This window comes from Hippichthys cyanospilos, chromosome 12 (genome assembly GCF_059441005.1).
Source record: "Hippichthys cyanospilos isolate Australia breed blue-spotted pipefish chromosome 12, RoL_Hcya_1.0, whole genome shotgun sequence".
Classification (NCBI taxonomy): Eukaryota; Metazoa; Chordata; class Actinopteri; order Syngnathiformes; family Syngnathidae; genus Hippichthys; species Hippichthys cyanospilos.
In genome coordinates this window covers 15,005,068-15,032,175 of record NC_142380.1, presented here as the reverse complement: position 1 = coordinate 15,032,175, position 27,108 = coordinate 15,005,068, and the positions used below count along the sequence as shown (strand labels likewise).

Here is a 27,108-nt window from a genome sequence, read left to right as displayed (position 1 = left end):
TATTAACCAGTATGGGCAGTTACAAAAAAAATAGAAAAGAAAGCATCTAATTCATAGTGTGGATCTAAAAGTAGATTTTCACAAAAATAAAAATATCATTTCACAAAACTGCAGTTTTTGTATATAATCTTACTTGGCTCAATAAAGTTTCAAAAAACACTTGAGTAGTGGCTTATTACATCTTTTCTTTAAAAGATAAAGTACTACTTGTAGCGTTCACTAAGCTAGTAGAATTGGCTTAGAATGCAATTTTAAACAGAGGCTTTAGAAAGTCTCTGGGGGGGGTCTCATACATTGGTGGGCCCCTGACCTTATGCCCTCTTGGTGGGATAATGCACAGTTGCATATGTGGGGAAGAGAAAAACCTAACGATTTCAGTGCTTGTGTCCAATCTTATGTAAGCCCCAGTGTTGGATCCAAACCAGTTTGAATTGTGCTCGACTTTCATTTTGACCTTCATTGAGGTTACTGAGCCAAAAATTCCTTTCTTGGATTGGAAAGCGACAGTCGCTATAGTAATAGATCCCTTGGTCACCAGCCGCATGAGAACTATGATTGAAATGTATCTGGAGAATTAAACCAGGAAAAATATGAATATTTATTGAAGCAATAAAAATGAAAACTATTATATAATCTAAAAAGACATACACACACCATTCATAAACACCACTCACCAGCCATAAATTGTTTACTGGACAACAAAAAAACAACACTTCTGAGGTCATTCCCAGGAACAAAATACAGAAACTACTTTAATAACTTACATTAAAGGGAACAAAAAAACATGTTGATCATGATGTAAACGGGAATTATCTTCTACAGTGGTTTCATGCATCCCTGGCGTCCATCTGAGGGCAAACAAGCGTGGGTCAGTTTGACAGAACGAAAACAGATGAAAGTTATTTCAGCATGGAACGTGGCACTCTTGTTGTCTTATGTAAGAGTCGTACAATAGCAACTGTTTTGCCCAACTGTATTTTTCTTTGTCCCTGCTGATTATTTGGATTTCATCAGTTATTTGAGATGCTATGTGAATAAATGGTACATGACTTCATAAAACAAACAAACAAATAAATAAATAAATAATCCCTAATCAAATAACAAGGCTTCCACCTTGAATTTTAGTAGTTGGTATTTCAATGGATCGAAATAAAGAAAAGACTAGCAGTTGTGATCCAAATGTTTTTGTGGAAAAGGCACATTCCTTACCAGTCAAAACTTGATTAATGTAAAAAAAATAAATTAAAAAATGACACTTTAATGTCTCCATTAGTCATTCAGTTGATCGTGACAATTTATTGCGCATGTATAGATTGAAGCAGTTATCACTTTCAATTAAATAGTTTTGAATCGAAAAACTTCTGGAAAAAAAAAAAAAACAATCAAACTGAATCAAATTGAACCACAAGACAAAGATACCCCCAATACTAAATCGTATACTAGTAGACATATAGCACAGGTGTCAAACTCAAGGCCTGGGGCCCAAATCTGGCCCGCCACATCATTTTATGAGGCCCGCAAAATGCTAATTATTATAATTCTGACTTTAAGTTTCTGACTAAAATACCAAATTTTCAAGTTATGTTTAACTTTTACAATTGTTTGTTATTGATACCTGTTTTTTGAGCAGTTTTTAGTGGTCTCCAATTTCAAAATGTCACAGGTGTCAAACCCAAGGGTCATGGGCTAAATCTGACCTGCCACATCATTTTAAAATGCTAATCATGACTTCAAGTTTCTGACTAAAATACCAAATGTTCAAGTTCTCTTCAACTTCAAAAAAATGCTGTTGTCAATACCCCTTTTTTGAACAGTTTTTAGTGACTTTCAATTTCAAAATGGTTAAGTCACAGATGTCAAACTCAAGGCCCGGGGGCCAAATTTCATTCTTTTGTGTGGCCCGTGAAATGCTAATTATGACTTCAAGTTTCTGGACAAGCATTTTTTGTTTTCAATCGCCCTTTTGAACAGTTTTGACTATATATGTGTGACAATCACACTTAAAATGTATTTGACTTCACAGCCATAACGGCCCTCCGACAGAAACTAGAAGTACAATTTGGCCCATGGTTTAAAATGTTTGACACCCCTGACATATAGAGAAGCAATACATAGGACACTATTGAAATTGCATTATTTTTTACACCCACAATTATTGAATAAATGAAGCTATAGCACCAATAAGTATTTTCTATATATAAAAAGTTGGGGACTCCAAAAAGTATTTATAAATAAGTACTTTTAAAAAAATGGTACTTCACTGTTTCTGTTAAAAAAAAAAATGCTGGCCAATATTGTTTAACTGATTCACTATTGAAGTTTTTTTTTTTTTAATTTAATTTTTTTTTAATTTACCTAACTGTATAATGTTACAGTGACTTACAATAATATAAAATGTGCACTTTAATAATCAAATGTTTTTGAAGAAAAGGTCTGCTGCACTACTGTATTGTAAAGGTCCCATATCATGATGTTTTACACTTTCCTCAGTTAAATTGGGGGGGGGGGGGGGGGGGGGGCTCTTGGTGTAAAAACTTTAAGAACCATTGGCGAATCATTCCAAACACAGTTTTGTTTTTGTTTTTTATGTTTTTACTTTAAGCATCTATCAGAATGGTGGAGTTACCTCAAGGCTTTGTCCACTCTGCACAGACCTTGGGGAGCTCCGCAAGGACGAATCCTCCTGATTGGCTAAAATCTGATCGACAAACTGCAACATTCCCTTCAGTGAGCTCATATGTTCGGCCCCTGCTGCCGCGTCGTCTCCCTCATCCATGATGGTACCCTCTGAGCTGGAGCTGTAGGCTCCCACCATGTAGGTGAGGGGGTCAAAGGAGAGCTCGGAACTGGAGTGTGGCTCAGTGCTGCTGAGTGTCTGCCAGCTGTGGTCCACTGAAGCCAAGCAGGAGGACTCCCACGGGTGCTGACTCAGTGCCTCTTTCAACGAAGCCTTGAGATTGGGCGGGAGATCCAGGGGCAGGAGGTTGCTACAGTTCTGGAGCAGCAGCTCAGGGCCCGCGTCAGATCGGGGGGAGGGTCTGGTTTGGGAGAGAAGGGGAGTTCTGTGAGGGAGTGAAGAAGAAATGGCGGCTGTTGGATGCATTTTGGGAGAGAAAAAAGGGCAGTGATGGGATGGGGAGTGCTCTTGGGGGGGAATCAGTGGATGGCCAGATGACAGGGAGCCAATGGGACTGTACACAGGCTGAAGTTCAGCTGCTCGCTCCAGACTGGAAATTTTAGCTTGTAGACGAGTCACCTCGGACTCCTGGCAGCGGGATAAGAAGATAACAAAGTTAAAAGTTAAGTGACTAACAGTGATTGTCTTTTAAAATGAGGCAAAAGTAAGCATGTGCTCAAAAGAGAAGTCAATTAAAAAAATATATTTTTAAAATAACATGTTCTATATTCAATTGAAATTCAATACAGTATTGTATTTGTGGAATATGAATTAACCCTTGAATTGTGTTTGGGTCTGTGGGACCCATTTTCATTTTTTGTAATTGGTATAAGGTAAACATCTGTTCAGTATTTTAACATAAAAGTGTTTGATTTAAGGTATTAAAAGCCACAAAATGCAACGGGTCCATCAGACCCACAAACACTGGCTGAGTAACAACATCATGAACGTAACACAAGGGTTGAAATGCAAAATCCACTCGAATTTATCCAGCTCAGTCGGCGGGGTTGGGTTGTGGGGGCAGCAGCTTTAGCAGGGAAGCACAGACTGCCCTCTCCCCGACCCACTTCATCCAACTCTTCTGGGAGGATCCCCAGGCATTCCCAGGCTAGCCAAGAGACATAGATTGTCCAGCGTGTGCTGGGTTGTGCCTGGGACTTCCTCCCAGTGGGACAGTCCCAGGACACCTCACCCAGGGAGGAATTCAGGAGAGATTCCAACCAGATGCCAGAGCAACCTCAACTGACTCCTCTCAACGTGGAGGTGCAGCGGCTCGACTCTGAGCCCCTCCTGAATAATCGAGCTTTTCACCCTATCTCTTATGGAGAGCCCGGAAACCCTGCAGAGAAAACCCATCTCGATTGCTTATGCCGGGATCTCGTTCTTTCAGTCACAACCCACAGCTTGTGACCATAGGTGAGGCTAGGAATGTAGATTGAGCCTTAGATTGAGAGCTTCGTCTTTGGGCTCAGCTCCTTCTTCACCACAACACACCGGCACAGAGCCCGCATTTAAGTGGCCACTGTGCTGATCCGCTCGTCGATCTGCTCCATCCTGCCCTCACTCATGAACAAGACCGCAAAATATCCTGCCATGGGTGTAGAGTTGGTCCAGTGCTCCACAGCCAGGACGAAAACCATACTACTCCTCCTAAGGTTCGACTTCCTGACGACCCGCCCTCTCCAGCACCTCAGAATAAACCTTACAGGGGAGGATCAGGAGTGATTTCTCTATATTTGGAATACAGCCTCTGGTCCTCTTTCTTAAAAAAGGGGGACCACCACACCAGTCTGCCAATCCAGAGGCACTGTCCCTGATGTCCATGCGATGTTGAAGAGGCGTGTCAACCAGGAGAGTCCTACAACATCCAAAGCCTTTAGGAACTGTTATCTCATCCAACCTTGGGGCTTTGCCACTAAGGAGTTTTTTTGACCATCTTGGTGACTTCAGCCCCAGAGATGGGAGAGCAGACCTTGGAGTTCCCATACTCTGCTTCCCCAGAGGATGAATTGAGGAGGTCTTCGAAGTATTCTGCCCACCGGTTCACAATGTCCCGAGTTGAGGTCGCGGAGCCCCATTTCCACTGTACACAGTGTTAATGGTGCACTGCTTCCCCCTCCTGCAACGGAGGATGGTAGACCAGAATTTCCTCATAGCCGTTCGAAACTTGTTTTCCGTGGCCTCACCGAGCTCTTGCTAGTGTTAGTGCATTTCCTCAATTGTCAATTTAAAAAAAGATCCTGTCTTTGAATGAAGTTATGGGATTTAAAAAAAAAAAAAAATGACCCCAAGGAAAAGGATTTGTTTTTGCCATATGAAGTGTAGTTGTTTAAATAATGATTGGCATCTTTTTTTCCCCAGGCACTTTGATGCAGTGTTTTTTTCTGCTTAGACAAACCTTTAACATGTATAAATGCAGTAAAAAAATAAAAAATAAATAAAATTATATATATATATATATATATATATATATATATATATATATATATATATATATATATATATATATATATATATATACAGTGGGCCCCCGGGTTACGAACTTAATCCGTTCAGCGGCCACGCTCGTATCTCGTATCTCGAATTGCTCGTATAGCGGGCAATCCAAACCCATGTTAATTCGTGAATGCGTGCAACGCGCGCAGGAGCCTCAGGGAAAACTTCACGTTGTATACATATAATGACATTAAGTGACATAAACTAGTGCATACTTGCATTAATTAATTAATACAAAGGAAAATGACTTTTACCTTTGGAAAGACGTGACTTGAGCTGAGTTAAGCAGAAGTTAACACGGTAAAGAAGATATGCTATTGGTCTTACAGTGTCACAGTAACTTTTTCAGTCAGGGTTTTCTCTACTTCCTTCCATCCCAAACAGCTGTGCCATCAAGCTAGATAAAGGCGTTCGGCCAATAGCATATCGGCACTTCTGTGATTGACGTGTGACGCCGGCCAATAGCATCTCCGTGAGTGAGACCGGGTGACCTTAATCGACCAATAGCATATTGGCGTCTCCTTGACTGACTGATACTTATTGGCACGTTTTTTTTAAACGGTTGGAATGTATTGACATCTTATTGATTTAAACACATTTATACTTGTGACGATTCTTTGTCCTGCAATCGGCACACTTAATTTCAAGTCAGCTGTTTTTCACAACGTGAATTGAGCTGGGTGGTGGCGGAAGGGAGGATTTGCGTGTGATGTGTTAACAAGGCACCACACATATAGGTTGTTCGAGCATCAGTTTACTGTTCGGTTCAGCTCAAAGTATTGCAACAATGGCGCTGCCCCAAAGCATGTCGGGGGGTTGCTCGACTAACATGACTTGTGATTGTGTCAAGCAATTACTAGATGGTACTATGATCCCACCCGTAACAGAGAGCTGACCGACGCTCGGACCTAGCGCGGCGTCTCAGATATGCTATTGCTCTTACAGTGTTACAGTAACTTTTTCAGTCAGGGTGCAAATCACGGAGATACTAAAACATCATCCTCTTATTTCTTCCTTTACCGCTGCTAGTAATTTTAGAAGCTATGTCTAACAGATAAAGTTTGCAAAGTCTTCAAAACATTCCGTTTTTCACTCATTTTGTCTCCTTCCTTCCATCCTGTCCTATCAAGCTAGATAAAGGCGTTCGGCCAATAGCATATCGGCATTTCTGTGTTTGACGTGTAACGCCGGCCAATAGCATCTCCGTGAGTGAGACCGGGTGACCTTAATCGACCAATAGCATATTGGCGTCTCCTTGACTGACTGATAATTATTCGCACTTTTTTTTTTAAACGGTTGGAATGTATTGACAATTAATTTAAAAAAAAACACACATTTAAACCAATGACAATTCTTTGTCCTGCAATCGGCACATTTAATTTCATGTCAGCTGTTTTTCCCTTTAGCTGTACAAACACTACACTTAAATGGTAATTATATTTACACACCGTGAGTGAGACAGTCAGTGTGACGTTGTAAGACCAATAGCGTTCACGTTAACGCCACTATTCTCTATTGATTATTTTAGATGACGCAACTGTTGAATTTATTGACGCAGTTAAGCGAGAACATTTCTACATATTCACTGGCTGGGAGGTCGGAATGCTCGTATGGCGAGAGGTTTGTTCGTAAGCGGAGGACTAAAATCTCCCTGATCTTCGCTCGTAAGGCGAATTGTTCGTAAATCAGGGTGCTCGTAAGCCGGGGGCCGACTGTATATATATATATATATATATATATATATATATATATATATATATATATATATATATATATATATATATATATATATATATATATATATATATATATATATTTTTTTTTTTTTTTTTTTTTTTTTAAGTAGTTACCAGTTAAAAGTTTTTTTATGTTGCTTTTTCATTTTGTCAACATTAAAAAGGATAGTTTTAGGTATCGTCATACAATTTTTATAGATAATAATCTTATTTATGGTCTGCGTGCCAAGTGGGCTGGGGCGCAAATTGTTTTCTCTTTCCTAGGGGTGGCTTTGCAAAATACAATTGAGAAGCACTTCATGTCCCCAAGATCAATCAGTCAATGGAAGTTCATTACCTTGATGAGGAGGGACTCACTGGAGGTCTCTATGGACCTCTGAGAGGAGTCAAGTTGAATCTGAAGCCCAGCAGCAAAGTCTCTGGCTTCTTTGGACTGAGCACTAAGCTGCTCCAGCTGGATTTGGAGCTGACTGTTCTGAGTCTTAACTTTCTCGTACAAATTACGGCTTCTCTCCAGCTGAGTCTGAGTCTGCAGGAGGTCGTTCTGGCTCCGCTCTAACTGAGTCTCGAGATGATTGGCTTGAGCTTTGGCGCTGTCCAATTCCATTTTAATTTGTTCCAACTGAGTTTTGGCTTGGTCCAGCTGGATCTCCTGCTGCTGAAGTTTAGAGGTGAGCTTCTCCTGCGAGGATGACATGTGTGAGGACACTTTGAGGAGCTGACCTCGCGTCTGCTGCAGGGACTCCAGCTGACCAGGAAAAAACAAAACACATATTAGCTTATAATGCAACACTCTTGCTTACGTCCACATTCCTAAAATGAGTATATTAAGAGAAGCTATGACAATAAAAGGCTGTTCTCATATTGCAGTAGAGGTACCCTTAGTGGTATTTAACATCACTCAAGTGGCATGCAAAAGAATCTATGAATAACAAATAAAGGACAGAACAGTTGTATTTGACAATTTTTCATTTATCACATTCAATCCCAAAGATGTATTTATACATCATTGCAGAGTCCGGCAATTCAACTGCAAAGTCCAAAAATTCAGGTACTTATTTAAATACTTTTTTTCCCCCAACTATTATAAGATGAAGGAGTCTGAAAATAGTTTATATTGGATGAGTTCATTTGTAGGAACTGTTTGCTTTTTGGACATTACAATGCCATCCACCTACGCACATCCTGTCATTGAGAAAAGAGACAGTGGTGGATATTTTTGGATATAGGAGTAAAAATGATAGCGAAAAAGGAGAAAAAAAGGAACACGCATAGCAAAAGGGAACTAAAGCAGAAATAGACAATAATTGTTCAATATTACACAATAAGGAGGAACTGACAACAGTAAAAGCTGTCATGGTAGTTGATAATTGCGTCCAAACGACTCCAAAAATCAATTTGAGAACCTCTAACTGAAAGAAGATGTATGCAAAAATAAATAAATAACAATAGTTTGTGCAATGCAGCTCCACTGGTCCAAACACAACAGAGTAACAATGTGTTTGTGAAATATGAATTAAGTCGCAAAATCCACCCATGTTTAGCCATCTCAGGGACAGCCATTTTGCAACTTGCTGCCGCCTAAAAATGACATCACAGCTTGCAGGGACGTCAAAATTGTTTTGTAGCTAATATTTGATTCTCAAAAACGATAAATGGAAACAAGTCTCAGAATGGAAGTGCAGCGTACCTCCTTGTTGTGTCGATCCCGCTCCAGGTCGAGCTCCTGCTCTAAAGAAGTGATCCTGTTCTGCAACCTGGATGCTGACTGCTGCCAGCCTGTTTCTTTCAAAGCCAGCTCTTCCTCTGCATGGCGCAGCCTCCCATTCTGCACATGTATACACACATAAGGAACCATAACACACGCTATCAGCTGCAAACATATAACGCATTTGAATGGTGTTTACCAACTCCTTCTCCTGCAACTTGATGGCTTCCAGTTGTGACGTGAGAGCTTTACAGTGACACTGAGCTTTGTCAAGTTCCTGCAGCAATGTCTCAAGCCTATGTTGATGGGATTCCTAAAACACACCAGCATTCAGATTTGTGTGTGTATGTCAGTATCAAAGTTGCCGTTAATGCTGTTGTTCTAATTATAGGTGATGTTTAATAGAGGAGAAATAACATTAGATAGAGGTGACAAAGAGTGGGATTTCAGATTGTCTCTGAGTAAACTGGACAGTCTAAATGTCATCAAAATTTAATTTTTTTGCTTCAGCTTTTCTCTGTATATAACACAAAAACAATGTGCCAAACAGAGTGGTGTGTACACAATATTATATGTTGGGGAGACCTTGAATGCACGAGATGCTTGCAACAAGACTGTGGCAAATGTTTTTTTGCCTTTGTGCCTTAAACTACTAATGACACCCAAGTTTAATGTACACTATACACACACAAAAAAAGAATTACGCACATAATGTATAGTATTAAAATAGATGGTATTTCTTTTTAGAAACATCGCAAAGTGGTAATGCTAGCAGTTAATGTAAAAACCAATTGACATCAAATTACGGGAGTGATATTCTTTCAAAAACAATATTAAAAATCTTCATCAAATCATCTTTATTAACCCCGATTTCAGTATGAATCAAAATAATTGTGATGTTTTCCCATGTTTTTCAAACCTTAAACCCCGAACATAATGTTTCTATAAAAACAAAAGTAATCTTAAAAGCTGTATTGCCACCAGCTACACTTGTGCCACTAAACACAGGATAAATTTAAATCCAAAACAGCTGTCTTTCTGTTAGCTGTTCTCTCTCTAGGCTGTCACATGCTGTACTTTGTAAATTGTACCTAGGACATGTTCTGATAAAATAAAAGGACACTGGACATTGTGACGCAATTAGGTCTGTCAGGTCTTATTCACATGACGTTGAAATAAGACACTTCTTTCAAACACATTTTGTCCTTTAGTGACCCTTGACGCATTTCTCTTATATCAATTTACTGTACACCTGACCTTTGTTTCTCCATTCTCTCTCTGAGCGTCTCTCAACTCTTCCTCTCTGGCCTCCAGACTTTGCTCAAGTGCCTTGACCTTGATCTCCATCTCCTGCTTGTGCTCCCTGATGGCCACATCCAGCTGGGCCAGCTGAGTAACAGACGGCGAGACGGAAGCGTGTGAAAATGCTGTCCATAAAAACACACCCAATTCGCTAGACAGAAAGGCTTATTTTGTACCAGTGTTGCTCTCTGCTGGAGTTCTCCTTGTCTTTCCTTCAGTGCACTGTCCATGTCTAAAACCTCATGGGTCCTCTCTTCCAACTCTCTGTGTGTCTCACTGCGAACACGCACACCCACCCACACATATTACCTTTTTAAAAGGGTTAATTTATTCATATTTAAATCATATGTTTGTCCAACTGTTATGCATGTTCTACAGAAAGTAAGTATGCAAATTAGATTTTATTTTGTTTATGTGTATAAGGTTAATATGGATTGTTTTTAAGAAACAAATTGTTTTGAAAAATATTGGGGTGGGGGCGATGCTTATGCTCTGACAGTGACATGTAGAGTGTGAACACCAATGAACTGAAGTCCTGTGGTCGTACAATGAAGTCTTTATAGTATTAGCAGATGTCCCCTTGAGTGCTTTGTGTACAGTCGCTTAAGGCAGTAGGTTACAAAACAGCTTTATAGCTCAGTGGTACACTGTGTACCATCTTGAAATAGCAGATGATTACATCACAAAAGGAATGTATGATCCATAAAATTGACACATTTGTCACAGATGACATCTTTCACCTCATAAGGAAAAGATTACATTACTGTACACACAGACATGAATGTCATTAGAGTCAGGAACTTCACAGTATAAAAGTATAAAACTCTTGTGATATTATTGAGGAAAAGAACAATTGTTTCAACACAAATGACAAAAAGAAAGATCTTAGCATGACTCCATCACGTCTGTAGAAGAGTTCACAAGTGAGCGTGGCCTCACCTAAGACGTATACTTAATTTTTCCACCTCCACTTGACGCTCATCAGCAATGGTTTGGGTCCTCTGGAGGACGTCTTTTAGCAACTGGAGCTGTGTCAGCGTCTCGGCCAGCTCCTCCTGCACCGTCTGCAACTGGCCCTCGAGTCGCTGGACCTTTTGGACGCAGTTGTGCTTGTCTGTCTCGCAGCGATGAAGCTTCTCCTCCAGGTCCAGCACTTAAGACAACAGAAGGATATAGTTAGTGGATTGAAGTAGCTAATAATCGAAGTTAGTGAACAAAAAATAAATAAATCCAGGCGTTACTTTGGAAATATCTGGGTGATAGTCATTTTATATTTTTTCTGACATAAACAAGCTCAGTTTACTTTTATCAAATCAATTTTCCTGATTGAAATTAATTGAAATGGCATGAAGCCACTGTAGCCCCTCCAACACTACCTTTTTTTTAAGTTTTAAATGTATCCGCTGCAAGATAAATGTTTTCTTGACATATAGTTGTCAGTGGCAGTGCACGAGTTATTCACCTTCAGCTCAGTAAAAATTTTGGTGTCTAAAGCCATCAATGAAAGTAAATGACTTAATAAAGTAAACTAATGGTACTACTAATGGTACTAGATGTGTTAAAGCATGAAACATATTAAAGGAGAAGGTCAAGAACTTAATTGGTTTATCAGTGTCATTAAGCTGAAAGTCCTCTCAAATCAAGTCAGTATTTGTGTGTAGGTGCGTGCCTTCAAGAGGCGTGGCCAGGTGAGAGTAACAAGGAGCCCTGATGACAACTAGAAATTGCAGTTTACTCCTGTGCTGGGTTGCTGAGCATGCATTGGCAATTGGCTCTCCTCACCCAGACTCAAGGGTATTAAAGTACCTTAAAGGGTCCATAAAGGTACAGTTAATAAAAACAGAACAATACAAAAAACTGCAGTAAATGCATTAAAAAAAATGCAGATGAAAAATTCCCTTAATGGTGAATTAGTGTGTAGTGCATTTATCCGCCTTACCCAAATCATTCTTGCTTTCAAGCAGGCTTCTTGTTTGCTGCAGGTTGTTGTCCATGATGCTGATCTGAGTTGTCTTAATGGTGATGTCCTTCCGCAGATTCTGAAGCTCTGACTCTTTAGACATGAGCTCCACTTGGTAGTGTTTTACATCTGTTGTCACTTGGCTTCAACAATAAGCACAATAACAAGCATCTTAGTATTTTAGTGTAGCAAGCACAAGCAAAATTTTACATCAAAATTGGCAAAATGAAACACATTGAGTCTTACTCGCCTCACCTTATCATGAGCACAGCGCCCATTTTTAGAGAGAACCCCCTGCAATTGTTAGGAACGCAACAAAAACGCTTCACGTGTCACATGGGGGAAAAAATAGCCAAAGTGATTTTTCTCTGATCTTTTTGAAACATCGCAAACCAGCAGAAAGAAATGGCATAAAACCAAAGCGGATTCTCACTTATATACGCACACATATTGATGGATGCAAGAGGCAGAGCAAAAGCGGCTGCGTCACGCCTACTGCTGGATGTGGTGCAATCATAAGACACAACCACTGCTACAATACAATGTCTGATTATCAAATAGAACATATGACTTCAGGAAACATCTTATCTAAATGGTACTTAATTTCAATTTGGGGGGCATGGAACACACACTGTTGATGAAATTATTCTCTACATCTACTGGCATGACGGCACAGCTGTTCTTACTTAAGTGTCTCTGACAGTTTAGTGTTCTTTTCTATGGCATCTTGCAGGTTCTTGTTTTTCTCCACATTATCTGCCCGTCTGGTCCTCGATTCGTCCAGAAGAGACACCCGAGCTCGTTCCAACTGATGCTCCAGAGTGGACACCTACGTAACACACAGTAGCATATCATTTCTGCATCTTCCGTAATGGAGACCATTTTGCAGTTCCTTTAAGTACTCTGCATGTGCAGATTGTCTATATTTTTGTAAAACGCGCTCCACTCTGCACCATGTTTAAAGGGAATGAAGGAGCCTTTTCACTTTGGATAGCAAACAACTTCTAGACATTCCATCTCATAGAGGCAAAAACACCCCCATTTACCTGCGAGGGTTTTTCAAATTGCTAGAAAAGACTCAGGCTCTTTCTTTCATGCGCCAGGCATAACAACGGTACACCCAACATATATTTCCCGCCAAGGACATAGATGCCTGTAACATAAAGAGACGAAGTTCTTTTGGATTGGACAGAACTTTGCTAAACTGCTGCCACCTAGTGGCTTGGCATTCTTTTAAATGAATAAAAACGCAATACGTAGATTGCTGCTTTGACGTGCACCGTATCCATCTATCGGCCAAGCTGTCAATGTCTACCAAATTGTATAAGCTTGGTCTGGCCCCATCCCGACAATGTCTGCACCTCGCGGATCACCAGACCAGCGCCTGAGCAGCAAGATAGATCCTGTGTTAAAAAAAAAAAAATCTCTGGTTTAAAGTTGTTCTCTGAAATTTTTAGGTGAAATAAATTAATTACGTATCTTAATTAATTAATGTGTGTTTTTTTTTTAATCTTGGCAGCTGTAGTTTATATTTTCTTGAAACGTTAAGAGAAGAAAACTAAGTAGAGAAGATGCTGGAAATAATGTCAAACTGCAAGTAACTACACTCTACCACTTTTGCACTTATTCCGCAACGTTATGATGTATGGGGAGCTAAATCATCATGAACTTCTAAATTCTAAATCACAGGTAAACAACCTTTGGCAAAGTGAGAAGTAAGTCAACTTGATACATGATGCGCAAGTAACAAATTTAACACTTGACCACGTTCATGACTTCTCACAATAATCATAATCAATACAGACACTCAATTCTGTAAAATTTTGCACGTCTTAATATTTTCAATCAACTACAACATTCTGACGAAAACACAATATCCCATCAGGAGTCAAAGTAATTTTGTACAAAATCTTACTGAAGTCCCATGAAAAGAGGTTGTTGATTTCATCACTTGTTTTAAATCACTCTGTTACGTATATACCATAAGTTTAGCTCTTAAAGTACAGTATAATGTTGTGACCTCTTTTTGAGTTCTCAGTTTACTGTGCATCCAGGAAGTATATACAGCACCTTTGGAGACACCAATGTTTCCTAAAATGTGAAAAAACATTAACATGATCAGTGTCTCCACATACCGTAAATTAATATGAATTATTATTACCAGTAACAAATACCATATTTTTCGGTCTACAAGCCGCAACTTTCTCTCATGATTTGAGCCAAGTGGCTTACAGTCAAGTGCAGCTTAAGTGCAGGTTTTTTGTTTTTTTTTTTTTTGCTATTCAACATGAGACAGTCCATCAGTAGAGCAAATGTGTGTGTGTATCTATCTTTCAATTTTTGGAATATCTATGAGATCAATCAATCAATCAATCAATCAATCAAATTTTATTTATATAGCCCTAAATCACCGAAGTCTCAAAGGGCTTCACAGAATGAAAAGAGGTCATACAGAGACATCTTTTCAATGTAAGGTACACAACAGCATCCCCTGTCAAAGCTCCCAGAAGGGGAAGGAAAAACTCAAAAACCCCAATTTGGGGTGAGGGATAGAGGTGATAGAGATAGAGGTGAAAACATATGAATTAATTTCTGCATTAAAAATATTTTAAAAATATAGGATTGAAAGGATAGAAATTATGTAGAAAATGAATAAAACGTTAAAAAAAATGCTGGTCCATTCCTTATTCAATGTACATGTGAAACATGAACATAACTCATATGTTTGTGAACACTGTGTCCCATATGTCAGCGCAGATTTTTTTTTTTTTTTTTAGCAAGACAATGAATTGTTGTTGATTAAATTGAATTGTACCACCATCACTAATGCCGTATCATTTGTATGATTGAGTTGTCCTTCGTCACTCTATGCTTGATTATGTATCTGTAAAGTTAAGCGCACTGAATAGACAACATTGTCTTCAGCGTTGGGACACAAAATTACGTGTTAAAAACACTTCTATGCTATTTATGTGATCACAAGATTAAAGTGTTTTTCCCCTGTAAGCAATGCTTTGTTATCTATTCCAGATTCAACACTTTGAGATACATTAGTTTAGCAGCTAGGTCATCAGACCGCAATCACCGTGGGTAATAAGTTCATGCAAAATTGTTATGTAATTGAATATTTAGCAAAAGTCATTGCCCTGGAGGTACGTCAGTTTTCCCTTACATAAGGATACCAAATTTGTTTGAAAAACCATTCATACTGAGTATGTATATGTCTGTGTGTGTGCGCGCGTGTGTGTGTGTGTATATATATATATATATATATATATATATATATATATATATATATATATATATATATATATATATATATATATATATATACAGTCAGCCCCCGGCTTACGAGCACCCTGATTTGCGAACAATTCGCTTACGAGCGTGGATCAGGGAGATTTTTGTCCTCCGCTTACGAGCAAACCTCTCACCTTACGAGCATTCCGACATACCGGCCACTGAGTATATAGAGTTGTTCTCGCCTAACTGCGTCAACATATTCAGCAGTTGCGTCATCCACAATCATTAACAGTTACTTGTGGCGGTAACGTGAACGCTATTGGTCTTACAACCTCACACTGACTGTCTCACTCACGGTGTCTAAATATATTACCATTTAAGTGTAGTGTTTGTACAGCTAAAGGGAAAAACAGCTGACATGAAATTAAATGTGCCGATTGCAGGACAAAGAATTGTCATTGGTTTAAATGTGTGTTTTTTTAAAATTAATTGTCAATACATTCCAACCGTTTAAAAAAAAGTGCGAATAATTATCAGTCAGTCAAGGAGACGCCAATATGCTATTGGTCGATTAAGGTCACCCGGTCTCACTCACGGAGATGCTATTGGCCGGCGTCACACGTCAATCACAGAAATGCCGATATGCTATTGGCCGAACGCCTTTATCTAGCTTGATGGGACAGGATGGAAGGAAGTAGAGAAGATGAGTGAAAAACGGAATGTTTTGAAGACTTTGCAAACTTTATCTGTTAGACATAGCTTCTAAAATTACTAGCAGCGGTAAAGGAAGAAATAAGAGGATGATGTTTTAGTATCTCCGTGATTTGCACCATGACTGAAAGAGTTACTGTAACCCTGTAAGACCAATAGCCTATCTGCGTTGCCGTATTAACTCATGACGTTGATCTCTGCACCCTGTTATGGGTGGTATTACAGTGCTATATAATGGTTGCTTGACAAAACTGCATGTCATGTTAGTCGGCGACCTCCCGACATGCTTTGGGACAGCGCCATTGTTGCAATTCTGTAAGTTGAAACCAATAGAGAACTGACGCTCGAACAAGCCATGAGTGTGGTGCCTAGTTAATACAACACACACAACTTCTCCTCCGCCTCCACCCAGCTCAATTCACGTCGGGAAAAACAGCTGACATGAAATTAAGTGTGCCGATTGCAGGACAAAAAATCGTCACAGGTTTAAATGTGTTTTAATCAATAAGATGTCAATACATTCCAACCGTTTAAAAAAAAAGTGCGAATAATTATCAGTCAGTCAAGGAGACGCCAATATGCTATTGGTCGATTAAGGTCACCCGGTCTCACTCACGGAGATGCTATTGGCCGGCGTCACACGTCAATCACAGAAGTGCCGATATGCTATTGGCCGAACGCCTTTATCTAGCTTGATGGCACAGCTGGTTGGGATGGAAGGAAGTAGAGAAAACCCTGACTGAAAAAGTTACTGTGACACTGTAAGACCAATAGCATATCTGATTTACCGTATTGACTTCGAGCATTCATCTCTGCTCATCTCTGCTTATCTCAGCACAAGTCACGTCTATCCAAAGGTAAAAGTCATTTTTCCTTTGTATTTGTTATTTAATGCAACTGTACAGTAGATTATGTCACTTAATATTAATATATGTATACAGCGTGATGATTATACCTAAGGCTTCTGCGCGCGTTGCACGCATTCACGAATTAACATGGGTTTGGATTGCCCGCTATACGAGCAATTTGAGATACGAGCGTAGCCGCTGAACGGATTAAGTTCGTAACCCGGGGGCTCACTGTATATATATATATATATAAATATATATAAATATGTGGTATTTTTTTTAACTTATATATCATATTTACACATAATTATAAACAAACCAATAACAACAACTGTCCCCGTAAATTTAGGCCATTGAGACAAAGTCGGAACCACAGAACACACTTTTGAGTCAGCCTGGAGTGCTAAAAGGTGATCAGTAGGAAATGCAATTGTGTCAGGCTGTCAGCCTCAAAATGTGGAGTCATTTACGTCTATTAAAATGCCTTTGAAAAGTAGACTTTAACACCCTAAAGTGGTGATTGAATGTGATTTCAGAATAAAGTGGTTATTTTTGTACAAGCGGTCAAAACTCACTCCAGCAGAAACAGTTTGTGCGGAAGAAATGAAAGAGTCAAGTCAGTTATTTTTGCAGCATGCTGCTGGGAACAACTTCAAAACAAAAGCATACCAAGATGTTCCTGTCCATATCTAATTTGGTATGGTAAGGTATGTTTGAAGTTGGCTAGCCTTCTCACCACATTTGGCACTGTACTGTCACGCAGAGCATTAAGAAGCAGCACAATCGTGTACTCCATTGGTTTAAAAAAAAAAAAAAAGCAGCCAAAAGAAAACAGATGTCACGCTGTGCAGGTAACAGAATCTTGCAGCGTTCCAACCTCATGATATCTCATGTCCAACCCAGGTAGAAAGTCTAAAGCAGCATGATACAAGCCATTTAAACAGTTGACAAATCAACAAGCTTTCACTGACCAGTTGCTGCAGCTGACTCTGGCTCTCTTCCAGCTCAGCAATGCGGGCCGTGCTCTCGGTCAGCATCATCTGCTGCTGCTGCAGAGAAAGCTGAAGCTGCAGATTTTGCTCACTGGAACTCTCAGCCACCTGAGTGACACCATGAAGCTTTTCTTGTTGCGAACACACCTGAACAGAGACAGAAAATAAGAGGAGGAAAAAGGTCAGTAGAAAATGACTTCGGAGGTTCTTCGGGAACACTAACCTGGAAAGAGAAAACGAGAGGATGAGAAAAAAAATCATTTTCAACAACCCATTGCTTTACAGCATTTCCCAACCTTTGTTGTCAAGTTCATTTGCTCCTAAATTTACTTGTATAAATTAGGTATGCTGTAAGAAATTGTCCAAAAACCCTGAATTAGTCCAAACTTCATGACACAGTTCCATCCATCTATTTTCATAGCCGCTTATCACAGACAGAACAAAGGGTGAATACCATGATATATAAAACTTTCCAGTGAAATATATGCATTTGGCACATTTACAATGCAATTTCTTAATAATATGAGTTTTATGGTACTTTCTAACCAGGAAGCAAAATGCCTGATTTATTGAAGTCACACCTCTCACCGTGTAGATGCCTCGCCCTTTATGACGTTTTTCAATGCTGGCCACCCAGGGGTCGCGGGCGCTACGGACTACACCAACCGAGTGAATGAAGGTGTTAAAACAGGCCTTTTACTGACATTAAATTGCAAAGATGTCAAGCGGCCACACTCACTAAGAGCCATTCCTCCTATCAAATCAGTCCCATGGGAAACCAGTATTCATGAATTTTTTTTCTGCTGACATTGACTGTCCGGCTGTGTGCTTCCCAAAATACAATTTTGACATTTTCTCAGGTATATTTTATGCCACGTTGGTAGAATTTTGGTAAATTGTTGCAGTTAACATTTAAAAGATTGGAAGTCTAGGTGTATAGTAGTTAACAAGTATGAATGATTTAGATGTTAAAAAACGGTCTTTTACTACTCATAGTTCAGCATAAGCCTAACCTACCTGTATTAGATAAAAACATTTGCACATGTATAATAAATGTGTTTGAAAAAATTATGGAGAGGGGGCCTTGAAAAATGATTACACATTTAACTGCATTAGAAATATTGAGGCGGGGGAGAAAAGAAAAGAAAAAAATCACAATTAGATTATTTTTGATGATCGTTCAGCCCTAGCGGTGATGTGTACCTGGTCTTTGGATTTCTGAAGTTCAGACTCATAGCTCTTTTTCATCTCTTCCATCTGCTGAAGATGCCTAGTCAGCTCCTCTCGGCAGCCTGACAGAGACGACTGCAGCTCGCACACCTGACATACGCACGCACAAAAATTCTCAGGTCAAATCTGAATTCAAGCTCATCTCCAAGGTCATATATGCGATTCACGTATTACAGAATGTTGTTCTATTGACCTTGGTGGCAGACTCAACTGCCTGCTCTTTTAAAGTCTGGAGCAACTCTTCACTGTGTCTCGCTTCAATATGTTTGTCCTGGAGCCAAAACAAAACGCATTGGGACCCGCTCATTCACAGCTATACAGAAATTGTGATCAGCACAGTTTGCTTGACAACAGTTCTTACTTGTGTGAGCTGTTCTATGGAGGTCTGCAGCTGTGAAGCTGCAGCCTGAGCCTCATCCTTTTCTCTCTGGAGAGAACTCAGCTCCTGCTCCATTTCCAACATCCGAGATTGGGTCTGCTCCACAGACAGCTGCAGCTGCAAATGTGACAACAGAGCCACTTTACACGTGTTTGTAATTTTGCTTACACAATAATATGAATGAAACAAAATTATATCAAAATAACGCATAATCACCAATGTGAAAAATTCCAGAATGAACAACCCAGGCACTATGCATTTTAAAATCTCCTTATGTGAGGGTACAGTGAATCAGATACACAATGTTTGAAATTGAGGAATATGAATTTAAAAAAAAGCACAGATGGATGTAAATTCAAGTCACCATGTCTATTCTGTGCTGCTGCTCAGTGCATTGCTGATTTTGTGAATGTTTAGTCTTCTCCAGAGATTGCTGGTATTCTCTTTGCTTTTTATTCATCATTGTTTGGTAATGTTGCAGGGTGATGGTCTTCTCCTGCATTAAATACATGAAAAAAATCATACATAAGAACACATGAAACATATGATTATAGACAGAAATAAAGTTCTGTACAATAAAAACTCTTAGTCTATGTTTGAGATTTTGTCACATTTCAACTGATTATTTAATAGCAGGTAAATCAAGTCAAATGTACTGTATTTGTATAGCCCTGAATCACCACAGTCTCAAAGGGCTTCAAAGGTGCAGAGAAATCACAGATTGCAACACACAGAGTTTGGGTGATGGATGATGAAAACTAAATTCCATTTTTATTATACTGATTCATTATACACAAAGGAAACTAGTTTTCAGATGGTCAAATATGACCTAATTTCTATTTTAAAGTTCATTTTGATTGTTATGTAATACAGTGTTCCCTATCAATCAGCTCATGGGCACTCCAACAAGACATGTGATTGGCTCACGGAGTGATATTGACCAATGGGGAGGTTGGAACAAATTAAGAGCATTTCCATTCATTTCAATGTTAAGGAAAAATTATTTGAGTGTCAAGTGTTTTGAAATACAAATATGGTCATGAAACAAATTAAACCTTGATTTCAAAGCACCACAGTAGTACTGTGAAGGCATCGATAGGCGGGTTTGTATTGTACCTGAAGCAGTTTATCTAGCTCTGTATTTTTTAATGCAGCTTGACTGTAGGCGGACGTTTTCTCCTGTAACTGTTTTTCCAAAGCAGCAATTCGAGCACTCTTCCTCTTCAGCTAATTTGAAACAAAGAATAATGAAGTGTTCACAAGCTCATGTTCCAAAAAGTGAAAACACAAGATGAAGTGCGAGAAGGTCATACTTCTTTCTCTGACGCCGTGACTTGGGTGGCTTTGTCCATCAGCTCTGTCTGAAGGTTCTGGTAGTGGGAAGCTCTTTGAGCCAAGGAGCTCTGCAGAGATGAAATCTCCTCCTGGGCTCGGCTTACGCGGTCCTGAAGCCTGTCATTCTGGCTGCATTGTTTAGCCCGCTCGGCCTCCTTCACTTGAAGAACTTGTAGTAGATGCTGGTAACCTTCACCTGAGAATAAGAAAAAAAAAAAAAAAAAGAAAAACTGTAACGATGATGTTTTACATTTAAAGTATCAATATATTAAAGTGTTATTTATTTTACATGTAACCAAAAATGTTTTTTTTTTTTTTTTTTTTCTCCTTGGCTCTTGACGAAGGTGGCTGCTTTCTACTCTCCTCCACTCTCACCCCTTATGCTTTGCTGGCTTTATCCTGGGCTGTCTGCTATCTCAACTAATATTGTGACCTCCTGCAATATTTTAGTTCCGAAATCCAACCATGGAGTTGGTTAGCTAGGCGCTCTACTCTCGACAGAATTTTCTTTCCCGTGGAGGAGGAATCCAGCAAGACGCTACAATCTCTTTTCCTCCTCTTACTCGCATGTGCAAGGATTTTTTTCCAGGCCTATGCTACAGCCCTTGCTAGGTAAACGGACAAAGACTCGTTTCGATTTTTTTCTCCCCTACTCACTTGTGTTTTTCTTTTTCTTATCTAAGATCTCGGAGTGCCGCTCTTGCAGCTGCATGCCGACAGTACTTGCTGCTTCTGTATTACCCTGTTTAGTCATTGACTTTGTATATTTCTTTGACGGCTCAAGCTTGTTAAGTGAATTTTGTTGCCTTGTACTTGTGCAGGTGTAATAACAATAAAGATCCATCCATCCATCCACCCACCCATCCATCCTTCATGGATCTAACCAGCATCCATCCATCCAATATCCATAAATAAAATTGTTTTCATGTCGAAGTGTCCTCGAGCAAGACACTGAACCCCCAGGTGCTCCTGATGCTGCATGATCAGTAGGTAAATGACAAGTTAGTGTAAAGCACTTTGAGTACCCAAGGTAGAAAAGCACTATATAAGTGAAAGTCCATTTACCAAATTACAGATAAAATAAAAATTCAACACACTTTTTTAATTATAATGAATAATTGAATTCAATTGAAAATTGTGATTAAAATACATTTGAAATGAAGTTGATTTAAAAATATTTAAACAAATTCAACAATTCTTTGACCATTTTTTTTTTAAATCTAAATAAATGAACACATTTTTTACTTGGGAAGTTTAGAGGTAATAAATAAAAAATAGTGTAGATGGGTATGAGGGAAAGAAGTTAATGTTTGGTGAGCCAGCTGATTGCGGCCATAGATTTAAAAAAAAAAAAAATCTCGTAAAATTTGCCTCTGGCTCATTTAAAACCTTTATGAGAAAAAGCAGTATAGACTAGAGCAGGGGTCACCATCCTTTTCAATACTGAGAGCTACTTTTTTGGTACTAAGACCAATCATGTTAATGATTTTTCATAATAATTAAGGAACAGCTGTAATAAATATGTAAATCAAGTGAAATATGCGATGTAAATGAAATACATGTATAATTGTTTTGTAAAAGTCATAGAAAACCACCAATGTTCTATCTCTTTGCAGAATAGGCCTGCAGGCTACTGATGTGATCTTTGGGGGCTACCTGGTGCCCACAGGCACCACGTTGGTGACCCCTGGGCTAGAGGATTGCTGGATATAGGTGCAAAATGAAACTTGCATGTTGTATTCTCTTTAAAGCAACACTAATGATCATTTCAACCTTCATTAAATATTTTCAGTTTTTCAATGAAACAGATTTACAACTAGTTAAATTTGGTAGCAATAAATAGCAATTCTCGCTATAGTTCGCAGTCCCACGCTGACGCAATCTGATGCGTAACAAACTTCAAATTATGATATTGTTTTTGTCCAAATAAATTCATGAACTCATCATTATTCATCACTCACAGACCCACTTGAAATTCTAGAAATATAATTCAGTCCACCTACATATTCAGGTGACTAGAGGCCATGTTTTCATGACCCTGCGTGCTAGTCCTCACAGGAAATGTAGTCTTCTATTACCCAAAACATTACCGCTTTTGTGCGTGATCAACAACACCTAAAATGTATTAAGTGTTGCTTTAAAACATTGTTTTTACTATTCTTGGCATGACCCCTATATAAAAATGAACCAAAAAGTAGAAAAATGTTTCGCAGTCCTACTGTACCAGGTTTCAGCTTCAGCATTTGTGCAGTTGTTGAGTAGTCAACCGGGGGCAGGAGGCACGGCCTGACGCACAATGGTCCTACGGCATCCTAATATAAATACGGTAAACACATTATGCCATCTACACCATGTGATGCAAATTTATCTGTTCGGCTTTTAGCACGTATTCAACAAATAAGTTATGAAACACTGATAAGGAAAATCATGTGAGGCGTAAAAAATACCCCACCCACCTCTCGGAGATGCAGTAGGGATACAATAGCCTCCAGGCTGGCGGCTTCTGTTTGGCTCTGCTGAATGGTTCTTTGGCTCTGTGCCAGGCACAGTTCCTGGTTATTGACCAACGTGCGTAAGTCTTCCAGTTCCTTGCGCAGAGCCAGCAGCTCCTTGCAATCAGCGCTGCGATCAGTCAGCTGCCTCTGGAGGTCTGAGCTCCGTCGCCTGGCATCCTCCAGCTGAGCCTGGAGGTCTGAATACTCAGCGGCAGATGTTTTTGTCCGCCTCACATCCTGCTTCAGATGGCTGCAAGGCCCATGAAGAAGTATTTTCAATGATGAATTAACAACATTTATGATAGGATTAAAAATAAAGCTAGAGGAGTTCAAATGCAAACCTGATCGTACGATTCTGATCTTCCTTTTCTCTCTCCAGCGCGGTACATTTTACTTCCAACTCTTCTTTTACTCTATCACACTCAATTAGACTCTCTTTTAATTTGATTTCATTCTCCATCACCTAGAATGCACACACAATGACTGTTTTTTTAAACTAGGGGTGGCCAAACTTTTTTTCCACTGAGAGCAACATATTAAAAAATGGAAGGAACATTCTACATCACTGAGTTTCTGAAAGTAATGCCAAACAGTGAAAAATTGATCAACAAATCTAAACATCAGCTTGGTGGTGTTACATACAAAGCAAAAAACTGAAAGGTTATGCTATTAGTATTAGTGTTATATTGTATATAATTTAAAAATGTGATGTTTGCAACATAAAACTTTAGATACTTTTGAAGAATCATAGCATGATATTTTTATCCAGACTTTGTACAATCCTGCTCTAAACTATTATCCTGATTTTTGTAAACATGCCGTACACAGTGTGACGGCGAAAGTCAAAAGTCTAAAGCCTAAGGTTGCATACATTAGAAATTCAACATTGCGTATGCCTAAAAATTTTAGGTCTAACCATCGTTGCAAGAATTTCATGACTAAGGATTAACTCCTCACTTCTGTTTTTATTCTTCTTCGAAAATGTAGAAGGTTAAAATGATAGTTGAAAAAAAAACTTGTGTGATTCATCGAGGTTTTATAATGGCAGCAGATTCACTCTGGAGCACTCAGGGGTTCCACTGACCATGACCAAAACAAATAAATTAAATAAAAATTACCTTTTGAAATTTAATGGCATTGGTCGCCATGTACTCTTTGAAAGCTTCTTTGAGTTTCTCTGCGTTTTCAAGGGCTTGGTTTCTTTGTTGCTCCGCCCTGTTAAAAAATTGGAAAAAAACATGGAAAATAAATTACAAATATGCAGAAGCTCCATGTGAGTTTAAATTACATAACAAATTGCTTTGTCAGAACAACTGCATTAAACCTAATGCCAAAATTATGAAATATAATAAAAGTCAAATTGTTAAATCTAAACACGAGCACCTTTTGGCCAGAGCAGTTTTGTCAGTCAGCTCTTCTTTGAGATTGCTTAGCTTCTTCGTTAGAGTTGTTATCATGATTTCACTGTGAGCAGCTTCCTCCTGGCAACGCTGTGCCCTCAGCTCTGCCACCCTAAAAACAACAGACTGGCTAAGAAAATGTTCATAAAGCATTCATAAATGTATTTTCAATGAGCCCTCAAATATACTTCCGTGAGCCTTGTGATGACAAGCAGTTAAGAAAATGGACGGATGGATTTAGTTGCAATTGTTGAAACCCAATAAATGTCAATTCACTTTGTTGACATTTATTTTGGAGTTTGTCATCGCTGTATTCAGTGTGTCCAGAGAAAAATATGCTACATACAGTATTTCAACACTCACTTAAAAAGTATTATAATTAGTACTGTAGATGGTAAGTTGTGTTTGTGTGGTCCGTGTCGCATGCAATAAAAATACATAGCAGAGTGTAAATTGGATTCTTGGAGTGAGTTTAATCAGTATAACAAATTTGATTAAAAAAATAAACAAGAGTGTGCCTAGTTTATTCTATGTGAAACAACAAAGACTGGCACCAGAACTGCAACCCTAAGTGACTGACAGGGGCTATATTATCATACAATTCATTTAATCTATTTCATAATACAAAAATCCATACATACATTTTCTATAGCGCTCCATCTGAGTATAATAAGGACATGCACCATAGAAAATAGATGAATAGACAGCATTATACAGAGCTTCTGAACAAAAAGGAGACCACTGACAAAAAGCTTATGCCAAATAAGACACCTGCTATTCTGCGCAATTGAGTAAATAAACACTAAGCGACTGGAATCCTAAATGCATAGTTAGCGGCTGTTCTTGGTGAGCAAACAGATAGGATCAACAATAGAGCTGACATATTTCATTTATAGGTAAATCCACCTGGCCTTGTCAAGATTACATTTAATACATACAGTATACTTAATCCCTAAAAAGCCTCTTCTCAATTCACATAAACAACCATGTACAACGTAGTACAAGTCAAGTTGGACAATATCACGTACACATCTCATAACTTACTTGAGTTCTTTGACTTTTGTCTCCAACTCTGTTTCAAGATGCAAAATTTGCTCCTTCATGACTGGGACATTGTTAACAGACCACCCAGTGGAGCATCGCAGGTGGCCCTGAAAACCAAAATGTTTGTTGTTATACATAATAACACAATAAAGTTGTGCAATACTGCACAACAACACTACATATGATAGATGCGGTATAAACACACATAGTTCAATATGACTGACTACGGTAAATAATTTAGTATTTCCACCGGAAAATGTTGTATCATTTTTTAAATAATAAATAAATGTAATATGTTTTACCTGAGAGCTGGAGGATAGGAGTTCATACGGTGTATCATTCGGTTCTGTGATGAGTTTGATGCCCTGCATGGCAAGGCGGGCATTTTCTTGACGTGCATAACCCATTTTTCGCTTCACAGAAGTAGATTCCATTTCATGGATGGCATGAACTAAAGCAGACTAAATGAGGATAGACATAGGTGTGAATTACAGATGTTTTTCTGTTATTAGTTGCACAAATTGCTATTTCTATTCAATTGAGTGATTCCTAACACTGTTGCATTGTGTAAAATTATCTGAGGGGGAAATATGTATCAATGGTAATTATCCAGATTCAAAAAATATTTACGATTTTTTTTTTTTTAATAATAAACAGCGCATCTGTGTTCATCATTCAATAGTGGCGACGTAACCTGACAGGTAGAACAATAAAGTGCTCTCCCTCTAGATGGCAGAAGGTAACTGTTGTCTATGTACCTGTTGCCATTCAGCAGAATGATTTGAGTTTCGTTAAACTGACCCAGATATCACACAACACACGTAAATTTACACGTATCTTGAGATAACATTCTTTGTTTGGTCGTGTTCTAACGCAAAATATGTATTTTCGCTCAACGGGGGAAAAACAGCTTCGATTGCAGCACTTTACAAAATTGAAGTCTCGAGTGATAGGCATTTAGGTATGACATACGTGAAACTTAATACACTAAAATCAGTGAATGAATTGTTATGCCGTGCACTCACCACTTGTTCAAGTACCACCACATCGAGGCAGATTCATCAAGGCGGTGAAATCATCGTCATTGACATTCTTCTCAAGATATGGTCACTTATAACCAGTTATGCATGTATGTCATTTTTAGATCTATATTGTCAGACTTTCTGTATTGTTACTTGTTAAACACTATTAATACTAAAAGTTGCATGTCTATCAACGACTTGGTAGCATGTTCGCCAGCTAAATGTTAACATCGAACGTTGCTAATCAACAGGTTCCTACCAAAGAGGTCTAATGTCGCTGCGCTATAGTAAAGGTAAAAACCAAACCAAACAACCAGCCATAATTATTACGTTTGGTATCAGCGTGGTGCTAGTAGTTCTGAAAGAAAGAAAAAAACATTAATTTGAATACATCGTTTCATTGAATATCAGTCGCTGTATTAGCATTAGCCACCAAAAACTTGAAATGTGTTGTCTCCGCCCATGTTTTTTTTAACCCGCTCGGGATTGGATGAAAGCAAATGACGATAGAAAGTCATTGGTAGAAACTA

At 38.9% G+C, this 27,108-nt stretch overlaps 1 protein-coding gene across 1 annotated transcript; it reads right to left on the bottom strand.

Moving 5' to 3' along the window:
- Positions 1-578: 578 nt before the first annotated feature.
- On the bottom strand, positions 579-27,002 carry ccdc18 (coiled-coil domain containing 18). Its single transcript, XM_088428722.1, has 25 exons — positions 26,582-27,002; positions 25,859-26,017; positions 25,557-25,663; positions 24,496-24,624; positions 24,231-24,327; positions 23,454-23,575; positions 23,074-23,362; positions 22,842-22,929; positions 20,596-20,813; positions 20,399-20,509; positions 19,647-19,778; positions 19,265-19,399; positions 19,097-19,174; positions 18,877-18,993; positions 17,653-17,820; positions 12,566-12,708; positions 11,859-12,022; positions 10,859-11,072; positions 10,096-10,195; positions 9,875-10,006; positions 8,817-8,930; positions 8,600-8,737; positions 7,247-7,657; positions 2,627-3,265; positions 579-848 (listed from the first exon to the last, which is right to left on the bottom strand). The coding sequence occupies exons 2-25, from the start codon at positions 25,988-25,990 to the stop codon at positions 828-830; spliced, it is 3,999 nt and encodes a 1,332-aa protein (XP_088284848.1). The 5' UTR covers positions 25,991-26,017; positions 26,582-27,002; the 3' UTR covers positions 579-827.
- Positions 27,003-27,108: the final 106 nt, after the last annotated feature.